This window comes from Marmota monax, unplaced genomic scaffold (assembly GCF_021218885.2).
Source record: "Marmota monax isolate L192 unplaced genomic scaffold, Marmota_monax_Labrador192_F-V1.1 WCK01_AAM20220418_F8-fsc00036, whole genome shotgun sequence".
NCBI lineage: Eukaryota > Metazoa > Chordata > Mammalia > Rodentia > Sciuridae > Marmota > Marmota monax.
In genome coordinates this window covers 4,205,940-4,231,814 of record NW_026694491.1, presented here as the reverse complement: position 1 = coordinate 4,231,814, position 25,875 = coordinate 4,205,940, and the positions used below count along the sequence as shown (strand labels likewise).

The 25,875-nt window shown below is 36.9% G+C and overlaps 1 protein-coding gene and 1 non-coding gene across 3 annotated transcripts in view; one reads left to right on the top strand and one right to left on the bottom strand.

The window, feature by feature from the left end:
• The window catches only part of Lta4h (leukotriene A4 hydrolase), a 37,793-nt gene extending 16,818 nt beyond the window's left edge, over nt 1-20,975 (bottom strand). For both annotated transcript variants that reach the window (XM_046419236.2, XM_046419237.2), the window contains exons 1-10: nt 20,728-20,975; nt 14,977-15,107; nt 13,302-13,422; nt 10,230-10,298; nt 8,613-8,717; nt 7,457-7,509; nt 4,925-4,997; nt 4,555-4,695; nt 3,595-3,618; nt 2,967-3,037 (exon numbers count right to left, since the gene is read on the bottom strand). In XM_046419236.2, coding sequence (XP_046275192.1) covers nt 2,967-3,037; nt 3,595-3,618; nt 4,555-4,695; nt 4,925-4,997; nt 7,457-7,509; nt 8,613-8,717; nt 10,230-10,298; nt 13,302-13,422; nt 14,977-15,107; nt 20,728-20,886 — 947 coding nt within the window. In that variant the 5' untranslated portion in view covers nt 20,887-20,975. The remainder of the gene's footprint in view (nt 1-2,966; nt 3,038-3,594; nt 3,619-4,554; nt 4,696-4,924; nt 4,998-7,456; nt 7,510-8,612; nt 8,718-10,229; nt 10,299-13,301; nt 13,423-14,976; nt 15,108-20,727) is intronic.
• Nucleotides 20,976-21,345: 370 nt separating this feature from the next.
• Nucleotides 21,346-21,417, top strand: Trnad-guc (transfer RNA aspartic acid (anticodon GUC)). Its single transcript has one exon. It is a non-coding gene; the product is annotated as a tRNA-Asp (tRNA).
• The last annotated feature ends 4,458 nt before the right edge of the window (nt 21,418-25,875 follow it).

The following is a 25,875-nucleotide window of genomic DNA, read 5'->3' as shown; positions in this document are numbered from 1 at the left end:
GATATGAAAGTCCAAGACGTCTGAAAACACAAGGAAAGAAGCAAACAAATCTCCCCCGAAAATCCACAGTCCCCAACAAAGAATCCCACTGATAGTGAGGTGGTTGGAAGCCCAGAGAAAGATTATTCAAAACTGATCATTACAAAGTTTAGTGAACTAAAAGAAGATCTAAGGAAGGAATTGAGAGAGAGCCAACAGGAGAAGAAAGACCATCTTAATAAAGAAATAGAAATAGTGAAAAGAAACCAAGCAGAACTCTCAGAAATGATTATCCATTTTGGATTATATATTTTGGTTTGGTTTTCTATTTATTTTCATTTGTTTAATTCTCTTGTTTCTCTTTTTCTGAATTAAAGACACAATCAGATTAAAAACTCACTTGAAGGCATCACTAACAGATTAGATTGCATAGAAAATAGAACCTCAGCTCTTGAAGACAAAACTTCAGGCCTTGAAGACAGGGTATATGATCTTGAGAACACAGAATGCAACAAAAGGGAAAAAATATAGAACATAACCAGAATATACAAGAACTCTGGGACAACAGTGAAAGACCAAACCTGAGAATCACTGGGATAGAAGAGAACGTGGAGATACAAACCAAAGGCATAAAGAATATTTTTAATGAGACAGTTACAGAAAACTTTTCCTATATCAGAAATTAGATATCCACATACAAGAGGCTAACAGTACCCAAACAGACTTAGTTAAATGAGAACCTCACCAAAACATATCTTAATCAAAATATCTAATATAGAAAATAAGGAAAGAATATTAAAAGCCACGAGAGAAACATTGGGTCACATTTAAAAAGGCTTGCTTCTGATTTCTCAACTCAGACCCTAAAGTCAAGGAGGGCTTGGAATGGGGTATTATAAGCCCCAAAAGAAAACAATTGCCAGTCAAAGTTATTATATGCAGTAAAGTTCTATTTCAAATTTGAGGGGGAAATAAAAACTTTCCATGACAAGAATAAACTAAAAGAACTCATAAGCACCAAGCCAGCACTTCAAGGAATATTCAAAGACAAACTGCACACAGAGGAATTAAAAAACCATTTAAGAGAAGGAACACTCTCCAGTACATTTTATGAAGTCCAGAACCAGACAAAGACCCATCAGAAAGAAAACTGCAGACCAATATCCCTGATGAGCATAGATGCAAAAATCCTTAATAAAATGGCCAACAAATATATGAAAAATGTTCAACATCTCTAGCAATCAGGGAAATGCAAATCAAAACTATACTAAGATTTCATCTCACTCCAGTCAGAATGACAATGGTCAAGGATACAAACAATAAATGCCAGTGAGGTCATGGGGAAAAAGTTTCACGTGTATACTGCTGATGGGAACCACTTTGGAAAGCAATATAGAGATTCCTCAAAAAACTAAGGATGGAACCATATGACCCAGCTATCCCACTCCTTGGCATTTTCCCAAAAGACCTAAATTCAGCATACTTTAGTGATATAGCCACCTCAATGTTTATAGCAGCACAATTAAAAATAGCTAAATTAATGGAATCAACCAAGATGCCCAACAATTGATAGATTAAGAAACTGTGACACACACACACACACACACACACACACACACACACACACACACACAATGGAGTTCTACCAGCCATAAAAGGAATGAAATTATGGCATTTGTCAGTAAATGGATGGAAATGGAGACTATCATCTGAGTGAAATAAGCCAGAAATCAAAGGTCAAATGTTTTCCCTCATATGCAGAAGCTAGGGTAAAATAAAGGAAAGGGGGAGGGAAGGATAGGATAACATAAAGAACCAATCAAATATACCATTAATAGATGAGCAAAAGGAAGTCAAGGGTAGAGGAAGGAGAATGGGAGAGGGGATGGAGGATGGGAGGGAAAAGGTAGAGGGAAAATGGTGGGGATTATTGACTGAAATTGATTTCCGTGAAAGTATCGTATGAGTTTGTTAGGATGAAACCAACTACTACGTGTAACTATAAAGCTCTAATAAAAAAATGAACACCACTATTATGTATAATTCTAAAGCATCAATTTAAAAAATTAAAGAAAAAAAAAGCACTTTATTTTTGGCTTTCCTATGTTCCTTTTCTCCTTATCACCCACAATATATTTCAGAATAGCTTATAGGATTCTTTGTGTCCTGTGGTACATTTCATTTTTACTTAGCTGCTACTCTATTACTCATTGCAGTCCAAGCAAACTGCCAGTGTGGTTCCCAAGCAGTCAACCCAGCAACAGGGAGTTCAGCCAATCAGATGGCAACAGGGAAAATTAAGCCATAGTTCTGGTTTTACATGTCCATGTATTACAACGTGCCACAGTCTGGCTGGGCACAAATGCCGCAGTCTGGCTGGGCACACAATCACGAGCCACCACACAGCTTGTAGATTCAAACAGCAACTCTTTATTCCCGAACTCACACCAGCCGTCTACAAACACGTTCTGGGGAAATCCAAGTTCTCTGCCCAAATCCACCTCCACTGGGCTTCTGTCTCCAAAATATATTGTCTGAATCCCGTGAGAACTCAAGGGGAACTCAGGCAGCAGGATACGCCCTATTCCCAGCAGGAATAATCTTAAACCTTAAACCTGGAACCTAAATCGGGAACGCCCTAATCCGCCTTGGTCCTTGAACAAGGTCACCTACATTCAATGTCACTGCAACATGGGGTACGCTGGCAAGGAAATTGTCATACCTACTTGGCTAATGGCTCCCAGCAACAATGTTCTAGAACTTAATAACAAGCACAAACGGAACAGCTGGACTATTTTCTAAAACCATGACAAATGATACAGAATTAAAACAAAACAAAAATGAAAAAAATCCCTGTCTGATAAAGTGATCAAAGTGATGAAAAAAAACAAGAGAATGTAGAAGACAATTCAGAGTCTTGGTAGGTAGACAGGGAAAGAAAGCAATCAATAACAAGAATAAAGAAAAGTAAATTTTAAAAGTCTTACCAAAAGTGATCCCAAGTTTTGTTAGTCACTAGATTTCCTGTCCAGCTATGAGATATTTCATGTGCAATAACCTAAAGGAAACAGTATTGATCAGTAGTAAAATTGATTGCCTTACTATGAAACAAGCCATTATTTAAACACACTTGTTCTTTTAACCCCACATTACTCAATTCTTTTAAAAATATATTCAGGGTCTGGGGATATAACTTTGTGGTAGAGTGGTCACCTAGCATGTGCAAAGCCCTGGGTTTAATCCCCAGTATCTCTCTCACACACACACACACACATATTCCCCCACCAGGGAATTACTCAGGTCAAGAAAGAAAAAAAGAAAAAAAAAAAGTGATTTATCTAGAGACCAAAAAAGTATAGTGTAACTAAAATAACTGGAAAACAAAAAAGAAAAAAGTATTAAATTAAATGAATACATCACTCATTGAAAATATTTCATGTGAATTAAGTTTTCTTAGGTCTGTTAAATCTAATTGTTAGTATAACAATGTCTCATGAGGAGAATCCCCAAGTTTTCTTTCAAAACCAGGTTAAATATTATAATACCATGCAAATTTTATAGTCAGTTGCTTAAAACTTCTCGAGGAAAAGACCATAATTGGAAATTTTGACTTACATTGGAGAGTGACTTGTCACCTGCCTACAAAGAGAGAGAAAATATCTTAATATCAGTAATCAAATGACAGACAACATTTTAAAGACTGCCTACCTCTACATCTAGTATACTGGCATTGATAGCCCATTCTGTTTCCACTATGGCATTTCAAAAGAGTTCAAAAGAGACAAACATTGAAGGAAAAAAATAAATCCAGAGGGCCAGTATACTGGTTTCTAACTGACTTACAGGAATTTTTCCTACTTCCATTTTGTACATTTGCTTTTATTTACCCATCATGTTCCTTTTCTCCTTATCACCCACAATATATTTCAGAATAGCTTATAGGATTCTCTGTGTCCTGTGGTACATTTCATTTCTACTTAGCTGCTACTCTATTACTCATTTGGTTCAAAGTAGAAGGATGCAAAGTAGCTTACAAGGCATATAGAATACAGTAAGAGGCTCTGGGCCTGATCCTTTCCTATACATAGTGACTTAGCTTCTGTTTTGTTTTACTATTACCTTTGTGTCAACTGTAAATGGTGTCATTTCTTCATCTGGATACATAAGTCATCAATGGATTGTTGTTATATAGCATCCCCACCCCCAGCATCCAAATACCCTGAACATAATATTCTTGTTTCTTACATGGCCAAACCATTTTCTTTCAAAAGTGAAACTGGATAACAAAAATGGGCAATAAAAAAAAAAAAGAAACAAGGGGGGTGGGTTGTGGCTCAGCAGTAGAGCACTCGCCTAGCACATGCGAGGCCCTGGATTCGATCCTCAGCATCACGTAAATAAAATAAAGATATTGTGTCCAACCACAACTAAAAAAAAATATTAAAAAAAAAATAAACAAGAGTTCTATAAATATGGAAAAATATTTTTTAAAGTATTACTAAGAATCTAAGGTTCTTCCTATTTAGGTTTATTTTAAGGAAATCTCAATTTCAAACAAGAAACATTTACACTTACCAGTAGAGTAGGAGTTACAAAAGTAAGGCAAGGGTTCTCCATGCCTCCGTAAGGGAAGGATGGGGGCAGCACCAATAGGTCATACTGCCCCCATACATATGGTCCTCCCAGATCTTCTGCAATCTTAAGCATAGATTCAGTCTGAAAAATTAATGCATACACATTTGTATGTCTTAATTATTACCAAAGTAATTTTTTAAAAGCATATGTTATTTTCTATGAAGTTTCTGAGTTAATGAAGACTATTTTAAATGAAAGTAATAAAAAGAATGTAGCAACTGTAAATTCACATAAAATAAGACATTCTTTGTTCTTTTACCATATTACTTAAAACCATCATGTCACATTCAAAATCTTCAATATGACCAACCTCAGAAAATTCATAAGCAGATTTTTCCACTTGCTCTTTCTCAGACCATACCAAAGTTCTTGGGCCAATTTGCCTGTAAAATTAAAAAGTTTCATGAAAAAAGAAATTCAAGGCAAATTATTTATCTGGTTATGGAAGGACTTAAAATTTTGTACACAGACATTTATTAAGTGGGAGTGGATTGAAGAGATGAGTGTAAATGGGAAGATATGAGTGTAAATGGCCTGAGACACAAGCTTGCTATTACCCATGCAGCTTTCTATGGAAGCCTGTCTGAGTCAAAGGAAAACCAAGACATGAAGTGCCCTTAAAGGTTAGCTTACTGACTCTGGTAAGATTTCTAGAGATCTAGTTTCCTCTTTCAATCACAACCATAGAAACCCACTTGTAGCTCAAAAAAGATTATTCCAGAACAAGAAAAAGAAATATATTGTTGTGCACTTACAAGTTGACCACTTTTATATAAGAAATAAATTGAACAGGTACAACATGGATGAACCCTGAGGATGTTACACTTAATGAAATAAACTGGTCACAAAAAGATAAATATTCTGATTGTACTTACATGAAGTATCTAAAGGAGTCAAATTCATAGGAACAGAAAATATACTGGTGGTTACCAAGGGCTATAGGGAGTGGAGGGGAAGAACTATTTAATGGATACAGAGTTTTGGTTTTGCAAGATGAAGAAGTTCTAGAGATTCCTTTCACAACAATGTGAATATATTTAACACCACTGAACAGCACACTTACAAAAGGTTAAAATATATTTACAATAAAGACAACGAAGAGCTGGGATTGTAGCTCAGTGGTAGAGCACTCGCCTAGCATATGCGAGGCCTGGGTTCAATCCTCAACACCACATAAAAATAAATAAAATAAAGGTATTGTGTCCAACTACAACTAAAAACATAGACATTTTTTTAAAAGACAATGAAGAAGAAACAAATGTATCGCATATATAGCGCTAGAAATAAAAATCTTTTTCATTTAAATTTTGTCTTAAAAATTTTGATACTATACCTCAAACAAGATTATGCCTTGGCATTCTGTCCTAGAAGGAGTCTCTGGAACAGGGCCTCTTAAGCTTTAAGGTGCATACAAATTATCTGGGACAGTTGTTAAATATAAATTTAGATTTAGTAGGTTTGGGACAGGGCTTAAGAACTTCTAACCAACTCTCAGGTAAGGCCAAGGCTATTAGTCTGACAACTACACTGAGTGTGTAGCATCAATGGTAACCAGTGCTAAGCCCTATAAAATTCAGTAAGAGTCACAAATGCAAGCCACAAGTGTAATTTGAAATTGCCTAGTAACCACTTTTTTTTTTAAAAGCAAAAGAAACAAATTAATCTTAATAACATTTTTTAATCCAACATATTATCATTCTAACATGCAATTGATACAAAAATTAACACAATAGTTTACGTTTTTAAACGGCTTTAGAAACCTAGCAAATATTTATACCTACAGCACATCTCAGTTTGGATGAGTTGCATTCCAAATGCCCAATAACATCACATATGCAGTGTAACTGGTTACTGGACAGTACAGGTCTAGATGCAGCTAGGTTTGAGCCTTGGCTCTGACAATTCCAAGCTGTACTAAAACTCACTGAGCACCAGTTTCTTCTTGGTAAAACAGAAACAAATAAATCATATCTACTCCATAGAACTGAGGAAGCAATGAGATAAAGAAATGCACTAAAGTTAGCACATAGTAAGAGCTTGTAAAGGGCAAGTGCCTGGACAATTACTAAAATTATCATTTACTAAGTGCCTCCTATAGGCCAGGAGTTTTACATATGTTAGGTCTGTTAATTCTTACAAAAATTCTTTGAAGCATGTATTATTTCTGTTTTCCAGGTGAAAAAAAAAAAAAAAAAAAGGAAACTCAAAGAGGCAGTGAGTTGCCCCAGGATATAGCTAATAACTACTGGAGATAAGACCTAATTTGTCTGCCTGAGTTCTCTATCATGTCCATGCTTCTAGCAATTTAAAGATTATGACTACTGTAAACATTCTAATTTTCAATTGTTTAGAAATAAGAAAGCACAAAAAATTAAGAAGGAAGGGCACTTCGGCTATTAGAAAACTCCAGCTACTGGTAAAATTTTTAACAAAATATCTTATATTTCTGTACTATTCAGAGTTTCCAAGTGCCTTAATGTATTTTATCTTGTTTATTTCATATAACCACCCTACACAAGGTAGAAGAGGCAGATTTTATAATTATAAAATTCATAATTAGAATGAGGAAATGAAGATCATGAGTGACTCACTCCAACTTACATTAGAATGTAGATGTCAAACCAAAGGTAAGAGCATGCTTATTCTATAATACCTGGAAAATCTAAGGGGCAAGTAGTAAAGATTTTTTAGTTGAAAATTTATTTGTGGTCAAATATTTTACAATTAGATTTGAATTTTTCTAGAGCTGTTAGCATGATATCTAGAGAGACACACAAATGAGTGTTAATCCTAATAGAGGTTTAAGATGCCCATAAACCTCAAAATTTGTTCAAAAGCTCACCTGCTTTCTAATGCTCCAACAACTAAAGCAATCAGGTAGCAGGGTATCGGAACCTAAAGGGGGCAAACACAAACCACATGCTTGGATTAGTGTTTTTAAAAACAATACAGGGTCAGACAATTCATATTTCAAATTAAGTAAATTCTCTTTCAAATTTCCTTTTGTACTTCTCAAATAGTTCTCCTTTTTAAGGGGCCAAATAACTCAAAATTGTGATGCAAAACATTTCAAAACATCTATTTCCCTTTTATTCCAAGAAAGGAAACTTCTGACATGTGAAAATCATGTTTTCACATAGCCTAAAAAGGTACTTTGAAACATTTCTCCAAAAAGTAACATATAAGAAAGCAACTGTGCTTTTTCATTATGTTTTTTTCCTTGATTTTTAAAACATCATTCTATTTGTTTATTTATTGGTTGTAGATGGACACATACTTTTTTATTTTATTTATTTATTTATTTTTATGTGGTCCTGAGGATTGAACCCAGTGCCTCACACATGGTAGGCAAGTGCTCTACCGCTGAGCCACAACTGCAGCCTCTCATATTTTTAATTAAAAAAATTTCTCCATATTTTAAATCAGCAATGAGTGAAATTGAAAATTGTGGGAGCTTAGAAACCCCAGAAGCTAGATCTGGAACAAAACTGTCCATTGGTGGATCAGTTATTAAAAGACACATGCATGTACACATATACATACACAATGCATGCACATTCTATTCGTTAAAAGTCAAAGATACAAGTCCAATCACCAGCTACCTAGGAATTTTAACTTACAAGATGGTAACATAGCTCTTCCATTTGTAAACACCTTAAACAGCCATAAGATCACACAGTGGTTCCACGGCAGGCAAACATACAACTACTTAAAAGAACAGAAAGCTTGTCACTGACTAGATTGAGGGAAAATGGAATCAGGGCATCCCTGCTATACTATCTGGCAACCTCTTTCTTCAGTATAACACTTTCTTCAGTGTAATACCCTCTCTAAGTGGAACAAACTCCTATAAAAGCACAAAAGAAAAATAAAAACCAAAAGAAAAGCTGTTCTTTAAACTTTTGAAGTATTTCAAGAGTTCTTTTGCTCTCTGGGTAGGTAAAAGCTATTTGCAGTTCACTATTAACTAAAACAAAATCTAGATACTATGATCTTACTTTTTGGCTGAATCTGTATATTTTCCTGCTTGGGTCTTCTGGGTCAGGTGCTTCTCCATCACGAATAGCACTCATAAGTGCCACCAGTTCTTTAGGGACAGACACCTAATCAAGAAAAAAAGTCACTTCTAGTCATAAATAAAAGGGCCTATGTATCAGACTACATAACATAAAATAATCTTTTCCCCCTTTTTTGACTATACATATATTAAATGGGCTATGAGCTCAAAAGTAAGTACATATTAGTATGAGCAATACTTAAAATTGGCTTCACCAAAAACAAATATGAAATACCTATCCATTCATCTCTGCATATTAAAAGCACAATTTCAATGGAAACTAGATTCAAATCCAAGCTCTGTCATCTACTAACTGTGGGTAGTTTGCAAAAAATCTCCCTGAGCCTAAACTTCCCCATCAAATATGGGTAAAACTTCACAGGTTTGCTGCAGGAAATACATATAGAAATGAGGAGCCCAGCACCATGCCTGGCTATGGTAGTCACCAGCTCAGCTCCCCTCCATATCTCCAAGCCAAATGTATGACTCATTGTATGACAGAGAATAACTTTAAACAACTTTTTATCTAAAATATATACTTGGGGTTATAAATAGAACTTTTAAGGGTAGAAACTGTGAGAAACTAAAATTTATTACCAAAAACTGTGGAATAAATTTTCTCTGGAAAATATCCTTATGGAATAACTGTGAGGTCACTTAAGTGTGTATCCTAGCTCCGCAATTCTGAAAATTTAATTTCTAATAAATGTCAGAATAAAGGACCATCCCCTGGATATTTATGATCTAGCAAGCATACATTCCAGCACATGCCTGATTTTCCCTTCTTTTTTTATGACTTGAGACCCCAAACTTTTATAGAGGCAGGCACAGAATTTGGAGTACTTGAACCAATACTATAACAACCAGCATTCAGGAACTAACTTTGTTTCATCTCCTCCCTTTGTTTAGATAGACATATGTTACAGACATGAGACAATTGAGGTTGTGAGGTCCTAAGACTTGCTTAAGGCCATACAGTGAAGGAGAGTCCAGAACCTATGGTTCTTTGCCTCCAAGTATTACATTCTATAGCACTATAGTAGGTGTGGTTTGGTTGTAGGATGATCTGGGAATCAAGAAGCCCCATAAATTCTGTGCTTGGCCTAAGCAGCTCTAGTCTCTGAGATGGTGTTATCAACCGTAGTCTACTTTTTCTCCAAAAGATTAGCAGTACCTACAAAAGGAATACATTGGAAATGTATTGAGAAAAGTCCATAATATTAGGAAATCTAGACAGATGTTTACATGGCTATAGAATGCATTTATAGAAACTTTAATTGTGCAAATGTCAATTTTTAAAAGTTAAATAAAGGTCCTCAATTCTTGTTTATAGATACAGAATTCTGAACTCCTTTTGTAAAATGATAATGATATCCATTCTTTTTTTGTCACAATGTTTAAAACCACTTATAAAACAGAGGTTCAGAATGAATCTTGTCATATTTTAAGTAGAATTTATTAAATAAAATATTTTTAGTGCAAAAAAATTTACTTATCATCCTTATCACTTAGACCACATTTACCTATCATTTAATTGGTTAACAACTGTGATGTTTACCTCTGCAGTGTAGGTTAATTTCACAGAAGGAGTGTCCTGGCAAGGAAGAATTGCTCTGCAGTGGATAGCCTAGGAGGGGAAGGAAAAGAAATAGTTATTTCCCTTTCTCATAAACTGAGTCATTAAGAAATCATCAAAATTACAGCATTGTTCTTAGAAATATTCTGTTCAAAAACAAAATCAAGTCTCTCATATATTGGGATTTCTTAAAGTAGCAAAAATAGACCTGTGGGTTAAAAAAAAAATCAGATTTTCCCATTTAATTTAGGATTAATCCTCATATTTCAGTTGATATATGAAGCCAACTAGTAAGCAGTGTTTCCAACTGTACTGTATAGTAGCAGTGCCCAGTGAGAAGTTCTGAGGAACCTGGAGAAAAAAGGCTCCATAACAAAATAAATTTGAAAATCACAAGCACATCACACTCCTGTCTCAGAAAGTTACTAGGAACATTGGCCTCCTGAAGGCTCCAGAAATACCTATAGAAAAAGAGAACTGCCCGGGGTGGGGCTGTGGCTCAGTGGTAGAGCCCTGACTAGCATTTACCCTGGGTTCCATCCCCAACAATAGGAAAAAAGAGAGGAGCAGAGAGGAAAGAAAGAAACCTGGGGCTGGGGTTGTGGCTCAGTGGCAGAGCACTTGCCTAGCATGTGTGAGGCACTGGGTTTGATCCTCAGCACCACATATAAATAATAAATAATAAAGGTACATCAACAACTAAAACATATTTTTAAAAAAGAAAGAAAGAAACCTGATTTTCCACACTTACTTTAACATGAAACCCATTTTTCTCTGGTTAGTTATTAACATCTAATGAAATGCCAGTGTTTTAAAGAAAACATCAAAATATGATACTAAAACCTTGACATTTCATCTTATAGCACATTTTGAAAGTAAACCAAGAAACAAAAAGAAGGGAGAGAATAAATGATATTTCTGAATACCATGTAGACATATTCATTCTGATATTTTGTAAAGTGTTTCTCTGCTTCCACATTAATCTTTCATAAATATTGATTCTATCAAGAAAAAAGGCCAGAGAACCTACAATTTCATAAGCTAGCATATTTTCAAATAAATCTGTATCTATCTCCGAGAAGCAAAAGAACCCCAGCTTCAATGAGACAGTCTACTGAGCTTAAAGGAAAACTAACACTCTGTGAAGCTGTTAAAAATCCTTGACTTCTTAAAACCCATAGACTCCGGTCCTTCTCACCAGATCTAGAAGATTTCCCAAAGACATGAGCTTCCAGATGACCTAAAGAGGAATTAAGAAGGACTAGAAGACCCACTTGGTCCTCTCTTGTAAAACAAGGCTCCAAGATCATATCTATAGAGTTCCTTATGGATTGCAGATAGGTGACTTGGCAACCCAAAGGGGTTTTTATAAGTATTTCATAGGATAGGAGTAAACCCAGGCAAATATGCAGAGAGAACAACTGTAAGCAAATTCTTTAAACAAAATTACATCTACATGTTTCTTGCCAACTGCAATTCTTTAACTTAGCTGAAATCTCATTTTTATGTTTCAAACATTGCAGCCAATAAGAAAAAATATATTTAAAATATGCATTCTAGTTACCCATAAATATTACATTTCTTTTTTTAAATAAACCTATGATTTTTTAAACTTTTATTTTGTTTGTTTTTTATGTGGTGCTGAGGATCAAAGCCAGCGCCTCAATGTGCTAGGCAAGTGCTCTACCACTGAGCTACAACCCCAGCGCCCAAACATTACATTTCTTGCTTTTACCTTACAGATATTCTATGAGAAATACCGGCTGAAAATCAGGTATTATGAAGAGATAAAACTAGGAATGGTGGCACAAGCCTGTAATCCCAGGGACTCAGGAGGCTGAGGTGGGAGTATCAAAAGTTCAAGGCCAGCCTCAGTGGTGATTTAGGGATTGTCAATCCCTGTTACTGCCAAAAAAAAAAAAAAAAAACAGGGAGGAAGAGAGAGAGAACACTCTTGCCTAGAACATTGTATCTCTTCCAGATTGCAGAATAGGTTTCTTAGATTAAAAAGATATTTTAAGTAGCCCTGCAAAGTAAATATATCTAAATCATGTTTCAATATTTATATACTTTGATTCAAATTTGAGGCTAACATGATATCGATCACACAAGAATAAGATGATTAAATATGCAAAGTACCTAACACAATGCCTGAAGATTCGGTAGTTTTAATAAGTGACTTCCTTTAAATTTAATCATTAGTTATTTGATTATTAGCAAAATTAGATCTTTTGTCTTTCAGAAGACAGATTGATACTTATTATCCTTGTGACAGATTATCTCTAATTGTATCGTTATTTGTCCTTTGTGTATGTGTTTTTTAACTGGAAGTGGGGGTAACTAGGGCTTAAACCCAGGGTACTTCATCACTGAGCTACATCCCTAATACGTTTTATTTTCTTATTTTGAGGCAGGGTCTCACTAAGTTGCTGAGACTGGCCTCGAACTTATGATCCTCCTGTCTCAGCTTCCTGAGCTACTGGGATTACAGGTATGTGCCACTGTACCCAGCTTATCTGTTTTTACTTTTAAAATGGAAAACAGAAGTACTTAAATCATATCATTTTAAAAGTACATTTAATATATTTGTATAATATATTTATCTGTAAATGTATAAGGAAAATCTGAAAAGCTGTACTCCAAACTTAATGTTTTGCCTTCAGACAATAATGTCCAGAGAGGGTTAGGCATTTGATCTTTCACTTTTACTGTTAGCATTTTTCATAACCAGTACTGTACTTATTACTTTTGTTTTACTAATTTTTTCCTTGTATTTTATGACCATTTATTGAATTCCCACTCTATGGCAAGTTCTATGCTAGGAGCTAGGAACGTAAATATAAATAAGATCTAAATACTCCAATGTAGATAGTTTCCAAATTAAAGGACACTTATTTTAAAAAATAATACATGAATTAATAGCAAGAGACATAAATTAGTATATTGTTTTTATAACAAAATAAATTTAAACAATATGTTACAAAAGGCCCATATATGAATAAGACCACTGTTCACCTTGCTTCATTAAACTGCTTGAGCTGGGAATGTTTTTACCTGGCATTGACTAAAGAGATAAGGGTGTTCCTTTCCAGAGGTTTGTTCAGGAGTGAGCCACTGAAGAGCAGATGATTTTGGAGATGTCTCAAAAGAAATTTCTATGACAACCTCTTGATTTCTGTATGAAACAAATCAACACATTAGCAGAGTATAATTCCATCTAACTATAATATTACTTACAAATTAATAACATAAATAACATTGTATGAGTTTTTGTTACTGATTGAGAGTGAGTTCTAGGAATGTTACCTTATATAAGTTTGCTTTCCTACCAGAAAGCCACCCTGTGAGTTCTTTATATTCTACTGTGCTAATGAAGATGTATTAGTTCAGTGCCTCACAGTGTGTCACATACTTTGCATCTGTGATACCATTCAGTCTTTGAAACAGTGGGGAGTGGCAGAAATAATTTTGGAACTTCAACTATCACAGTGGTGAGTACCAGGGCCCAATACAGAGCAGTCTGATTTGCAAACTGCTACTGATCTGGAAACACATAAAGTCAAGAAAGAAAGAGGAAGTGTTTAGAAACTTGTAGTCTCCTATTTTGTTTTTTGTAAAGGTTTGTCCCAAATTTTGTGTTTGTGTGTTTATGTGATGCTGAGGATTGAACCCAGTACCTCATATGTGCTAGGCAAGTGTTTTTCCACTGAGCTATACCCCACCCCCTGTAGTGTCGTAGTGTAATTTTTATTTGCTGAATCTAATAATAAAATCTTTTTCATTATTTCTTCCTACTAATTCATATTTACTGCATCCTACAAAAGCATCAGTCTACAATAGGCTAGAGAAAATAAGAACTAGTCCTTCCCCCTACTAGTTTTGGAAGTACTAATAATGCTCAGTCTTAGGTTTGAATCCTGACTCTACCACGTAATAGTGCTGTAAACTTGGGCAAATTATGTGACTTCTTTACACCAAAGTTTCCTCATCTGCAGAATGGGGTTACTGACATCTTCACAAGCTATGCTGAGCATCTCCTTTCTCTTTCTTAAAGGAGAAGAGAAGGCCAGAAAAGGGCAATCTATGGCTGCCACTTTCAATTTCTCATTGGCCACTGGAAGGTGGGGATAGCTCAACCTTGCTCTAGGCCAATAGTTTTTACCTCTATTCCCCTCTCCAATGTATCCAGGGTTGAGATAGATTCCTTATATGACAATTCCAGTTGTCATCCTTGACTAAATTACTTTGATCTCTGAGATTCCCTTTCTCATCTGTAGTGCAGATCATACTATACGGGATTACTGTAAGGATTAAAGAATACACCTAAAGCACTTATCTTAAGACTGTACACAGTTAACACTTCTATGTTTGGCATCATTATTATTATTCCATTAATAACAGCAGGTGGCCTAGGGTGGAATGTGCTGTTCCCACCAGGCTATCCTGAAACACCTCCTCTGGATGGCATGTCCCATGGTTACTCCAGATGAGGAGATAAAGAAGTCACGTTCCCAAAGTCCCATTCTTGAGTGTTTTGTGCAATAAATTTCTTTAGAATTTTAAGAACATACAACTTTCATTTTAAAACTTTTATCTGAACAGATCAGTAGGAATAGTATGCCAATTACTACATACATAAACAAACACAAAAAAGGAAAAATGTCTAATTTTTCTTAAAATACATTTTTGCTATTATTTGGCTATAAAAGAAAAAGGACAGCACTCATACTTGCTCAGGGCAATAGGAAGAGAGATTTCCATCGGCGATCCTTTGTAACTTTGTCTTTCTCCAAGAGTGTATTTGACTTCTTGTCCATTGATCACCACTTTTTCTATTGTAAGATCTTTTGTATCCAAAACCTACAATCAAATTAGTATTAAACATGAGAAGAAACTAGCTCTAGATACATGTTAACTATAATTGATTATAAAACTAGTTGCTTATAGAGAGCAAAATATAGAGTGAAATTATAGAAATTATAGGAGTAAAGAGTTAGTATAAGGCTTATCTCTTGGGAACCTAAACTTCCTAAAATCTTTTGGGTTGGTTCTAAGGTTTGCATATATATTGTTAGGCAATTCTAGGATAGTCACACAAATTTTAGGCTCTAAGTAAAATCAATCCAAATTAAAATGCCTTTAATTTGTCTACTGAAAACTGTTATAAAAAAAAAAAACCTCCTATAACTTAAAGTTTCTTTCAAGCTGACTCCATATTATCTTACCATACATTTCTTTTTAGAATTCATATAGTCCAAATCCTATGTGTACTTTCGTATCTAATAGTTTACTCCTTAAGTACTTCATTTCCTTGGCACTCACTAGGCAGATAAACAGATAAAACAATCCCACTGGGTTGTTTTTTTAGTAAAAGCTCAACTTTATAAGGCAACTCTGACCAAATGACCCTGTAGAGGATTAGAAGACCACCACTCTTGCCACTGCCAATTAACAACTGCTGGGGGCAGAAAGGAATGGTAGCAAGTGTCTTGAGTAGTTTTCATCCCTGAGTCCCAGAAACCAAACAATTTCATTATCTTTCAAGTCATCTCTTGTTCCGAAATCTTCAACCTTCTTGTATCACCAAACTATTTCCAAACAACCTGAACCAAGCCTCTCATATTATTTTTAAAACTTCACTTGATCCTTCTACCTAGTAACTCTCTACTTCCCCTCCTTCCTTTCTAAAGAAGGACAATCAATCTATGGCTTCACTTTCAATTTCTCATCAACCATACTTCCTTCTCAGTTTGGTTTCTAGCTCCTATGATACTGATAGGGGATTTTCCCTGGTCCACAGATTTTTTTTTTTCTATCCAATGACCTTGACCTTTTGTCTACTCATAGCTCTTGTGGACCCTGACACCTGGCTGAAACCCCTTTCTTAGCTTCTCTACCTTTACACATAAATGGTTCTTCTTCTTGTCTAATGCTTCTTTTGTCCTGTTCTATCTCTCAAATACAGGTAGGCCTCAATGTTCCAGTCTTGGCCCTTTCATTTTCTTCATTCTCTGCTTCTTACTCATGTCCACATCTTCAATTAATATCTCTGTAATACATATGGTGACCAGTCTACTTCCAGAGTTGTATCCCGGGCGTGATGTCAGCTGTACATCTGTAGTTGCCTACCTAACATTTCCATGGGACATACCATCTTATATTCAACAGGCTTCCAAAAAATCAAACCATTATATCCCCTAAATCAGTTTTCTCTTCTGATTTATTTGATTCCTTCAATGCAATTCCTTAAGTCAGCTAAAATTTGAAAATCTCAATACATAATCAATCTCAATTCCCAATCTCACATAGCCAATAAGAAGGTTTTTGTTTGTTTATTTGTTTGTTTTCATACTGTCTTCACATTTTTTTCCTCTCCTACCACCATCCTAAGTCAGACCTGGACTGTTGGAACTCCCATCTACCTCATCTCTCTACTTCTGTCATCTTTTTTTCCTCCTGATATCTGGCCTGGAAAAGTACTGGAAGTTAGAACACTGAGAAACAGTCATTTCCTAGCCACCTTTCTCCTAAAAATTTTAGTTAACCATGGGTGACCAGCTCAAAAAAAAAATCATAAGGGGAATCACTGAATTTGATTACCACCTGTTTAATTTTCTTCTAGCTTTCCTTCCTGAGCAGCCAAATTTGTTATGAGCATCATCTGTTTTCCTCCTAATGGGCAATTATTTCTTTCAGGTTACTTTCTTTTGGGGGTACCTCAAGTGTCACCCTAACTAGAACTGGCTACACTAGCATATTCAAAATATATGGTTTATATCTCAAGAATAATAGTTACTCCTTTACTCTTCATATTCTAGTACATATTTCTGAGCATCTCATTTATTTTAAGATATTTGATTATCTATGTTCATAACAACCCATCTTATTCATCCCTTATAACCATAAAGACAAATTAACTGAGTCATTTCCCATTGAAGCACATTCTATTTTCTGTATTGCTTAAATTTCTCAAATCTGTTTAGAAGCAGAAGAGTTGGTTATTCCAAGATTATTTTTTGTGAAATCTTTTTCATATCCCCAATGCATGTTATAGTAGTTGGGCCTACACTCTGCCATAATACTTGCTTTATTGCATCATAATGATTTGTTCTCCCCTAGACTACAGGTGCTTAAATAGACAGATAATGTTACTTAGATTTCCATTCTCAAGGCTCAGTACAGTGCCTGAAAAATAGTAGATGTTAATTAAGTTGTAGAGCAAAAGAAAATAGAAAATGCAATTTTTAAGCTGTGTATCTCAACTGCTAAGGCTCAATATTTATTTCCAAATTATGTAAGAAATTCCCCTTCAAACTTCTCTGATAAGTGTCATTAAAAATTGGTCACGGGCTGGAGTTGTGGCTCAGTAGTAGAGTGCTTGCCTAGCATGTGCGAGGCACTGGGTTCAATCCTCAGCATCACATAAAATAAATAAATAAAATAAAGGTATTGTGTCCAACTACAACTAAAAAAAAAAAAAATTTTAAAGTTGGCCAAAAAACGATAATAAGAAAAACAAAAGAAAAGACATAGTAGATGTTAGAATTTGTATTCTTCAACAATTAGTACTTGAATACCAACTATGTGCAAGGCCAAGATGCCCATATATAGTTATAAAAAACAACCCTACTACGGCAGGTAGTTATTGAGAATATACCTTACTATATCTCAGTGTCCTCTTCAAACACCACAACAGGATTATACTTTTGACCAGTTGGACAGTTATTGTAATATATAACTGATTTCCTTTTTGCCTAGGACGCTGGGAAGTTCCATGTCAACTTTGTAATCTACCCCTTCTTATGTGTGAAGGGTTTTATACTATGTGTCTTATTTCTACTATCTTCATTTTTCTCTTCCTCCAAAGTTCTTAATTATTTTTAGTCTTATAATACTGTGTTATTTTAAGTAGTCTCAGATTCTTTCTGGCACAAATCAGCATCTGAAACAAGAAATCCTTTTGTTTCATTATGAAGTATGTATATTTTCTCCTTGTTATCTACAGTCTGCAGTGATGCAAAAAAACCCTACAGGCTTATGTGTTAAAACCAACCCAAAACCAAACCAAACCAAAATCACCTTGATATGAGCTCCAGCTCAGCCATATATTAGTGAGGACCAGGGACTTTGCAGTCAGAAAGAACTATGGATTCCTGGATTCTAACACTCACGTATGATTTTGAACCTATTTGAGCCATCAACTGAAAGGACACCTAAATGATATTGAAAAATTCAATGAAAGAAACAAATGTTTGAAAGTCATCATAAATATTGAATGCCAAACTTCAGTGTAAATAAAACAAAACTTGAAAAGGATATTAGAAAGCTGGAAATTAGTTCATTTTGGAGGCATCACAGACTGCAAGAATGGGATGGAAAAGAAGACATGATATCATGTCTCTTCACCCAGCACTGGTACTGGGTGTCTGCTGTGGGTGGTGGTGCAGTTTGATGCCTTCTCACCTTCAAGATACTTAGCACTATTATCAGTGTATCCCATTTTAAGTTCAGGCATTGTTTTCTAACTGAATTTATCCATTAGCCAAACTTCTGGATGTCCTCTAGTTTCCAGGTCGCTATGCTAAAAATTTAAAATATAAAGAGATCTGAAACATAATCCCTACATTTAAGAGTACCTAATCTTGTGGAAGAAAGAAACAAGCTCACTTCAAATGAATAAAATAAATAAGACCAAGATCTTGGTCTCATAAATATGCAAACAATTATATACAGATGTTACTGTGTACTACAAATACCTTCCTCATACAAAAGTTAACATTAATATAATTCCAGCTAATTTACTAAACATGCATGCTGGCCAGAAATCATCATTTAAAAATCTTATTTTACTCTAGATATGGAAATGTAAAACCAATGGGCAAGTTTTTAGATTGGTATATTCTTTCCAAAGTTTTCCAAGTTTAAGCCTACTGATTCTCACTTACTCATGAAACAGAGGTAAAACATTTTTGATTTTTACAAAAGAGAGGGCAGTGCAAGGGCATGTTAAACAGCAATGAGCTAGCAAGAATCACTTTCTTTTTATAAAAGGAGAGACTGCATTGAAACAGGACTCAACTTCAGCCCTGCTAGGGCAAAGCTGCAATAAAATATAGCATGGTACTCAAGAGACCAAAGTGCAATCTACACGGAAATAGTTATCTTCTTGCTTATAATACTTTTTCTTTCTTACTTAAAGTACTTTTGGTGATTACATATCAATACAGAAGAATAAGAAAGTTCAGTGCTTTATTAATTCATATTAATAAACTCAAAGATTATACAAGTAGTAAAAAGAGACACAAAAAAGTATCCATTCTTATCTATATTTGCAATTTTGTTTAATTGTTTGACGCTAATTTCCCTCCTCAATATCTTATCTTACTGCTTTGCTTTAGTAGATACAAACATACTGCCCTGCAAAATACACTGTGTACCATCCGGCCTTGATTAGGGGACAGAATGTGGGCAGGCTTTCCATGTCTCTCTTATTTCTAAATGTTTTTCATCAGGCATTATGAGGAAGAACATTGAATAAAGGTTAAATGGTCCAGATAAAAATCATTGAATAATATTTTATTAATCAACATATTTTTATTTAAATGGTTAAAAAACTTATAGAAGCATACATTTTTCTAAGAAATGCAGTCATTACTTGCTCCTTGGAACCAACTATTAATTGATTGTATTGAGTCGTCCTTAGAACGCTTGAATATCCTGCCCCCACCCCCACCTCCCTTAAACTGCTAGAAGATAAGGGTGATGAGAAGCACAGGGAGGAAAGACCCTGAAGGGAAGAAGCTACACCTCCACTTTAGAAAGCAGAGACTGAAATTTTCTAAAGCAGGGCGGAAAGAAGAATCTGGGCCTGGGAATCCCTAGAGCCTTGAGAACTACTGGCAGAGAGATCAAGGAACAGGGCGATCCAGAGTAACCCATATATCTGGTGGCTACAAAAAAAGGTGCCTGGGAGGGAAAAGTGGGAGCAGGGATCAACAGGATACCGGATCGGGAGCGGAGAGTTGGCTAAGACTGGAACGAGGAAGGTGCTCTGGGGGCTGAGAGAAGTCCAGGGCCTGAGGAGGGAGTTCTGGACAGTGGGCCAGAGGAAACGGGGAGGCCACGGGGGGCGGCGGGTAGCGCTGGGAGACAGGGCGATGGGGAGAGGGGGGACTGCTGCGAAGATGGGACGGAAGAAAGGCGCGGATGGGGCGCTAGGACGTGCGCGGGCACCGAGGAAAGGGTCTTGAGGAGGGGCGGCGGGAGGGACGCTTCATCCTACGCGGGATGGATGCAGAGGCAGACGCGGGGTGGAAGAGGGGACTGAGAGTGGGGGAGAGAGGAGGAGCAGACCCGGGCGCGGGGCTGGGGGGCTGCCGCGGTGAGGGGAACCGAGATCCCGAGGCCAAGCGCGATGAGGGGCTAGGGGACGAGAAGAGGGTGGCGGGGAGAGGTGGAAACTGCACAGAAGCCCCCGTACCAGGCTGCGCAGGTTGTCCTCCTGAGACTGGACGGTGAGATCAGCGGTCCCGGTCAGCACCCGGCGAGTGAAATCGACGCTGCAGCGCAGGTGCAGGTGCTTGGTCTGGCAGACTGAGGCCGGAGAGGCCAAAGAACAGGTATCCACGACTTCAGGCATGGCTCTAAGAGATCCGCCGTACGCCGGAACGAACTCAGACACTCAGCGGCCGGACTTCGACTGAGAGCCAGAACTGGAGGGAGGTGAGGAGTAGAGGGACTCGCGGGGCACACCGGGAAACGGAGTCCCTACAAGTCAGAGGAGCGCGAGAGGTGGCGGGACGGAACTACAGGTCCCATGGTGCAGCGCGAGCAGCCTTGCGCGAGGCTGCCTGGGAGCGTGCGTGTCAGGGGTGGTGCTGGGGATCGGGGGGCTTCTGGAGCGCGGGGCGGTAAAGGGACGGTGGGCTGGGGAAATAAGTGGATCAGAGAGACGGAGAGAGCACTTCCATTTTAGTTTCATTCAACTTCAGTGGAAACTGCAATGACAACAAATGAATATCATTCTTATTAACAATAGTAGTGAGAACAGGGCGGGGTACAGATAAAATGCCTATCAGAAGGCTTTCTTCTGTGCCGCTCCTCGTTAGTATAGTGGTGAGTATCCCCGCCTGTCACGCGGGAGACCGGGGTTCGATTCCCCGACGGGGAGGCACGAGTCTACCTTTTTCTTTTGTTACCACTAGCGGTGACATTGTTGCTGTTTGCCGCCCTGCCATGTTGGCAACCTAATCAAAGTAAACTCATTTTCGTACACTTTAGGGCTTATTGTGCACACTTCCAAGTCCTGGAGATCTAAAACAATGGCAGTGTTAGTGAGAATAAGCAGTAGTAGTGAGAGTAAGCCAACATTCCTGTTTTAGAAACTGCAATTCTAAAATTCACTGATAGAAACATGCACCGGTAACAATGGGAGTGCAATCTGGGACATTTTGATCAACTCTGGGGTTCTTCCCAGAGAGGGTGAAGAATGCCTTGCCTTTAAAGGCGCAGCCTCAGGGGTGGAACTGGGCATAGTTGGAAGAGAACCGATTTCAGAGAACTTTAAAACAGCTGAGCCTTTAATCCTGAATACACATTGAAGACTTTTAAGCAAGGGGGTGACATGCATGGTCAGCTTTATATTACAAAGAGCACTGACAGTATTCAGAGAATGAAGATGTAGTCTTAAACAGAGAAGTTAGGAAACTACTACAATAGTTCAGACAGAAGATGGAGGGGACCTGATGTAGGTAATAAGTAAAGATGGAGAGGAAGAAGTGAACGGAATGAATACTGAGAGGTTAAGTGGGTTCTCAGATGGAGAGGAACCTAAGAAGACTCAGGTTTCTGGCATCAGTTGCTGGAATCATTCACCAAAGATAGTAGACTCTAAGGAGAGAATAGATTTAAAGGGAAGATGCTGAGTTTGAGAACCTACGGAAGTCAAAGCAGATACCTCCTTTCACTTGATATATTTAAATCTACAGCTCTGGGAAAGTATAAGGTAGATATAGATGTATACCTCTGGGGAAATGTCAGGCGCTATAATGTGGTGGGTGGCATTATGACAGTGGGTAAACGCAACCTAAGGAGAATGTGTCATGAGAACAGCAGTAAAAACAAGTTAGAATCTGGGAGAATACCAGAGAGTAAATTTTTAAAAGAACTAGTGGAAGAGATCCTTGTGAAATAAACTAGAAAGAGCCAGCCAGCGATGTCAAAGGCAAGGCAGAAGGCCATCAAAATAAGGAGTGAAAATTCTCTTTTGGCTTTGGCAGTGGTGTCAGGGTGGGGAAGATAGTGGTTTTATGTACTTTTGTGGTTTGATTGAAAGTGAAGCTCTAGAGTCCTGGCTTTAGCATTGGAAGAGAAAAAGGGAAGGAGAGCATTAGTCACTGTCGAGATGCTCAGCCAGTGTAAGAAGGGAAATCAAAAGGGGTAGCAAAAGAGGAAGGCAACATTGAGAAAGTGTTTTTTACTTGGGGGGGGGGCAAGAGAAACCAGAACATAGTTAGGTATAGAGGTGAAAGAGTTCCATAGAAGAGAAAATTGAAGTGTCAGGGAGAGTTGTGGGATTGAGCATGCTGGGACAATCCAATTCTCTATCAAAGTGGTCTAACAATTAGGTTTGGCTCCAGCAACAGAAAAAGATGCCAAGCATCTGGGTATCTTTGTGCAGGCCCCTGCAAGCCGAAGGAAAGCAAAATAAAACAAAAACATTCCAAATTATAAAATCCAGTTCCTCAAATGTACATAGGTCCTAATGTCATAGGCCCTAAGACTGTATGACACGATCAACATTTGCAAACATTTTTTGAAGTTACCAAATCTAGAACAACAAATATCATATAGTAGAATTAATTTAATAAAATAACATACGGTCAAATTACTTTTCTTAGCTAGTATAGAAAAAGAATAGATTGTTTTAATGAAATAAATGGCAATATTATCATCTTCCATTATTGATTACCAGGAACCTACAGGATTTATGCTACTTGTGTTCAAGAAAAGATACCCACAGATAACTCCAGATGAATTCCTCAACTCATTAATAGGTTTATCAAAAGATAGTTATACAATGGGAATTATTTTTAAGGTATTTCTGGTTCTCAAAAGTGGAGTGTACAATAAGAGCAATTCACAAATAATCAGAGTGTTTTTTATGGCCATTGTAGGATTGAAAATTATTTTAAAAACGAGGATTTCCATTATGTTCATAAAATAAGTGTTGTGTCAGAGCCTCTCTACCAAAGCAGAGTTAAAGGATGAAAAAAGACAATCTGGCCTGTATTCCCAGTGGCTTGGGAAGCCAAGGCAGGAAAATCGTGAGTTCAAAGTCACCCTCAGCAAAAAACAAGGTGCTAAGCAATTCAGTGAGACCCTGTCTCTAAATAAAGTATGAAATAGGGCTGGGATGTGGCTCAGTGGTTGAATGCCCCTGAGTTCAATTCCCAGTGCTCCCCACAAAAAAAATCTATATAAAGTTTTATGAAAAATAATACACATATTTACTGATCTGTATGAACAGGAAGTGTTCTAACCTTGCTGCTCACCTGGAAAAATTAGCTGATCCCTCCATCCCCTCAAGATAATTGAGGTACCTGCGCCTTGTGGGGTTGTCGAAAGATGAAATGAGATTATGAATGTGAATGAGTGTATGTTACATGTTAACTAGTGTTGGTATTGCTATTAGCTTTCGTTTTGTCTATTTTCATAATTTTAATATTTCTTTTAGGAAGAACTGAGAACTGAGAAGTGAGAAATAACAAATGTTTCTCCAGCACAGCAGGTCATACCAAATTAGGCTTCTGAAAAGGGATTGCAACATTAGGCGAGATCATATTTGGAAATGCATTTACAGGAAATTTCATTTGGTTCATTGACACTTCCCTTAAAAGGTATATAGTCTTCACATTCCCCACCCTCTCCCACATAGTCCTTTCCTTTCTTTAAACTTCAATATAATTTGCAGATCTTATAGATATTAAGTGCATTCTTCTACACTTTACTACCTAGAGAAGAATTGGGGAAGCCTCTTCTACTTGTACCCAACTATACCAATGCCATAAGACAGGTTGGTGTTAAGATGAAAGCAAAGGCCTGTGGAACACTCTACAGGAAACCCTAGAGGATCAACTTCTGTCCTTTTGAAGAGGGTCAGGAATAACTTCATGGATGATATAGCATTTGAGCTGGAATTGAAGAGTGAGAAGGGTTGTAGTAGGGAAAATGGTAGGATAGAGCATGAGGAATGGGGATTGGGCAGGTAAACACAGCAGGAATTAAGGAATGGGCCAGAAGCAGAGATGTGTTTGGGAAAGAATAATTCTGGGGGTATGAAACTCTACTAGCTAATGCAATGCCTGCACACACTCTTTAATAATATACCTTTCTTCTTTCCTCTACAAGTTATATATCTGTTTGCTGCCCATTTCTTTTCATCTTTTAGTAAAATTATCCATATTTAACTGGACATATTGCTGCCTAGGAAAATGCTACCTTTCCCAGCCTTCTTCGTATTTATGCAAAGTTCTGACCCATGGTACATAATTGCAGTTGTCAATGATGACTTCTAGAAAGTGTCTTTAAAAGGATCTTTAAGTGTAGGGGTTGGGGGGAGTCTTTCCCTGTTCTGTTATCTGGAATGTAGACTTGATGGTTAGACCTCTAAGTGACATGTTATATCATGAGATTGGAGCCATCTACTGAGGATGGTGAGGCAGCAAGATCAAAGGAGGCAGGAGCTACAAATAGCTCCATCTCTGGGGATCATGAGCTCCCCATGTGGACTTCTCTGGATTTCTTTTATTTGCGAGAAAGGTAAACATCCTTTGTTTAAGATAATTATTTTGGATTTTCTGTCACTCACAAGCAATTCGATCTTTACTAAGATACCTAGTCAAAATTGGATGAGTTTATCAGTTTTGTACCTTGGACTTGCCCTTCTCTGTCAGTTTGCTACGACTTGATTGTGGATTACTGCATAAATCTGAAAAATGTTATTATGTGTTAGATAGGTCTTTTTTCCTTCTCTCTTGCATTATCTACTAAAACATTCTTTTTAATTTAATAATCTTGCTTAAAATACTTCAAGACCTCACCAATGTCTGTAGCAGATGTGCTCTGTGTTTTTTTTTTATTTAGGCTGTTTCTTCTTCTTCTTTTTTTTTTTTTTTTTCTTTTTTTAAAATAGTACTGGGGATTGAACTCTAGGGCCTCATGCAGGCTAGGCAAGTGCTCTACTGCTCTACCACTGAGGTACACCTCCAGCCCTCCATTTTCAAATACTAGAATTTTTGACATACAATCCAAGGAATTAAAAGGTCAATGAAGGATTTTTTTTTTTAGAAAAAGAAAGATTGGACAAAGAATTTTAATAACACATCATTAAATATATATATATATATATATATATATACAATACATTTTTATGCTTTTTGTAGTGTTGAAATGAAAGATGAAACTCATTTCTTGTCTAAGTTCACCGTTTCATGGTGGTGGTTGTTATTTTTGCATTTGATATTTATAAGCTTTGAGAATCCTACATTGCTTATTTTTAAGATATTTACAGAAAACTGTAGAAGTAACATCTAGATTCCTGAGTTTGGTATTCTTTAAGATCGTATTA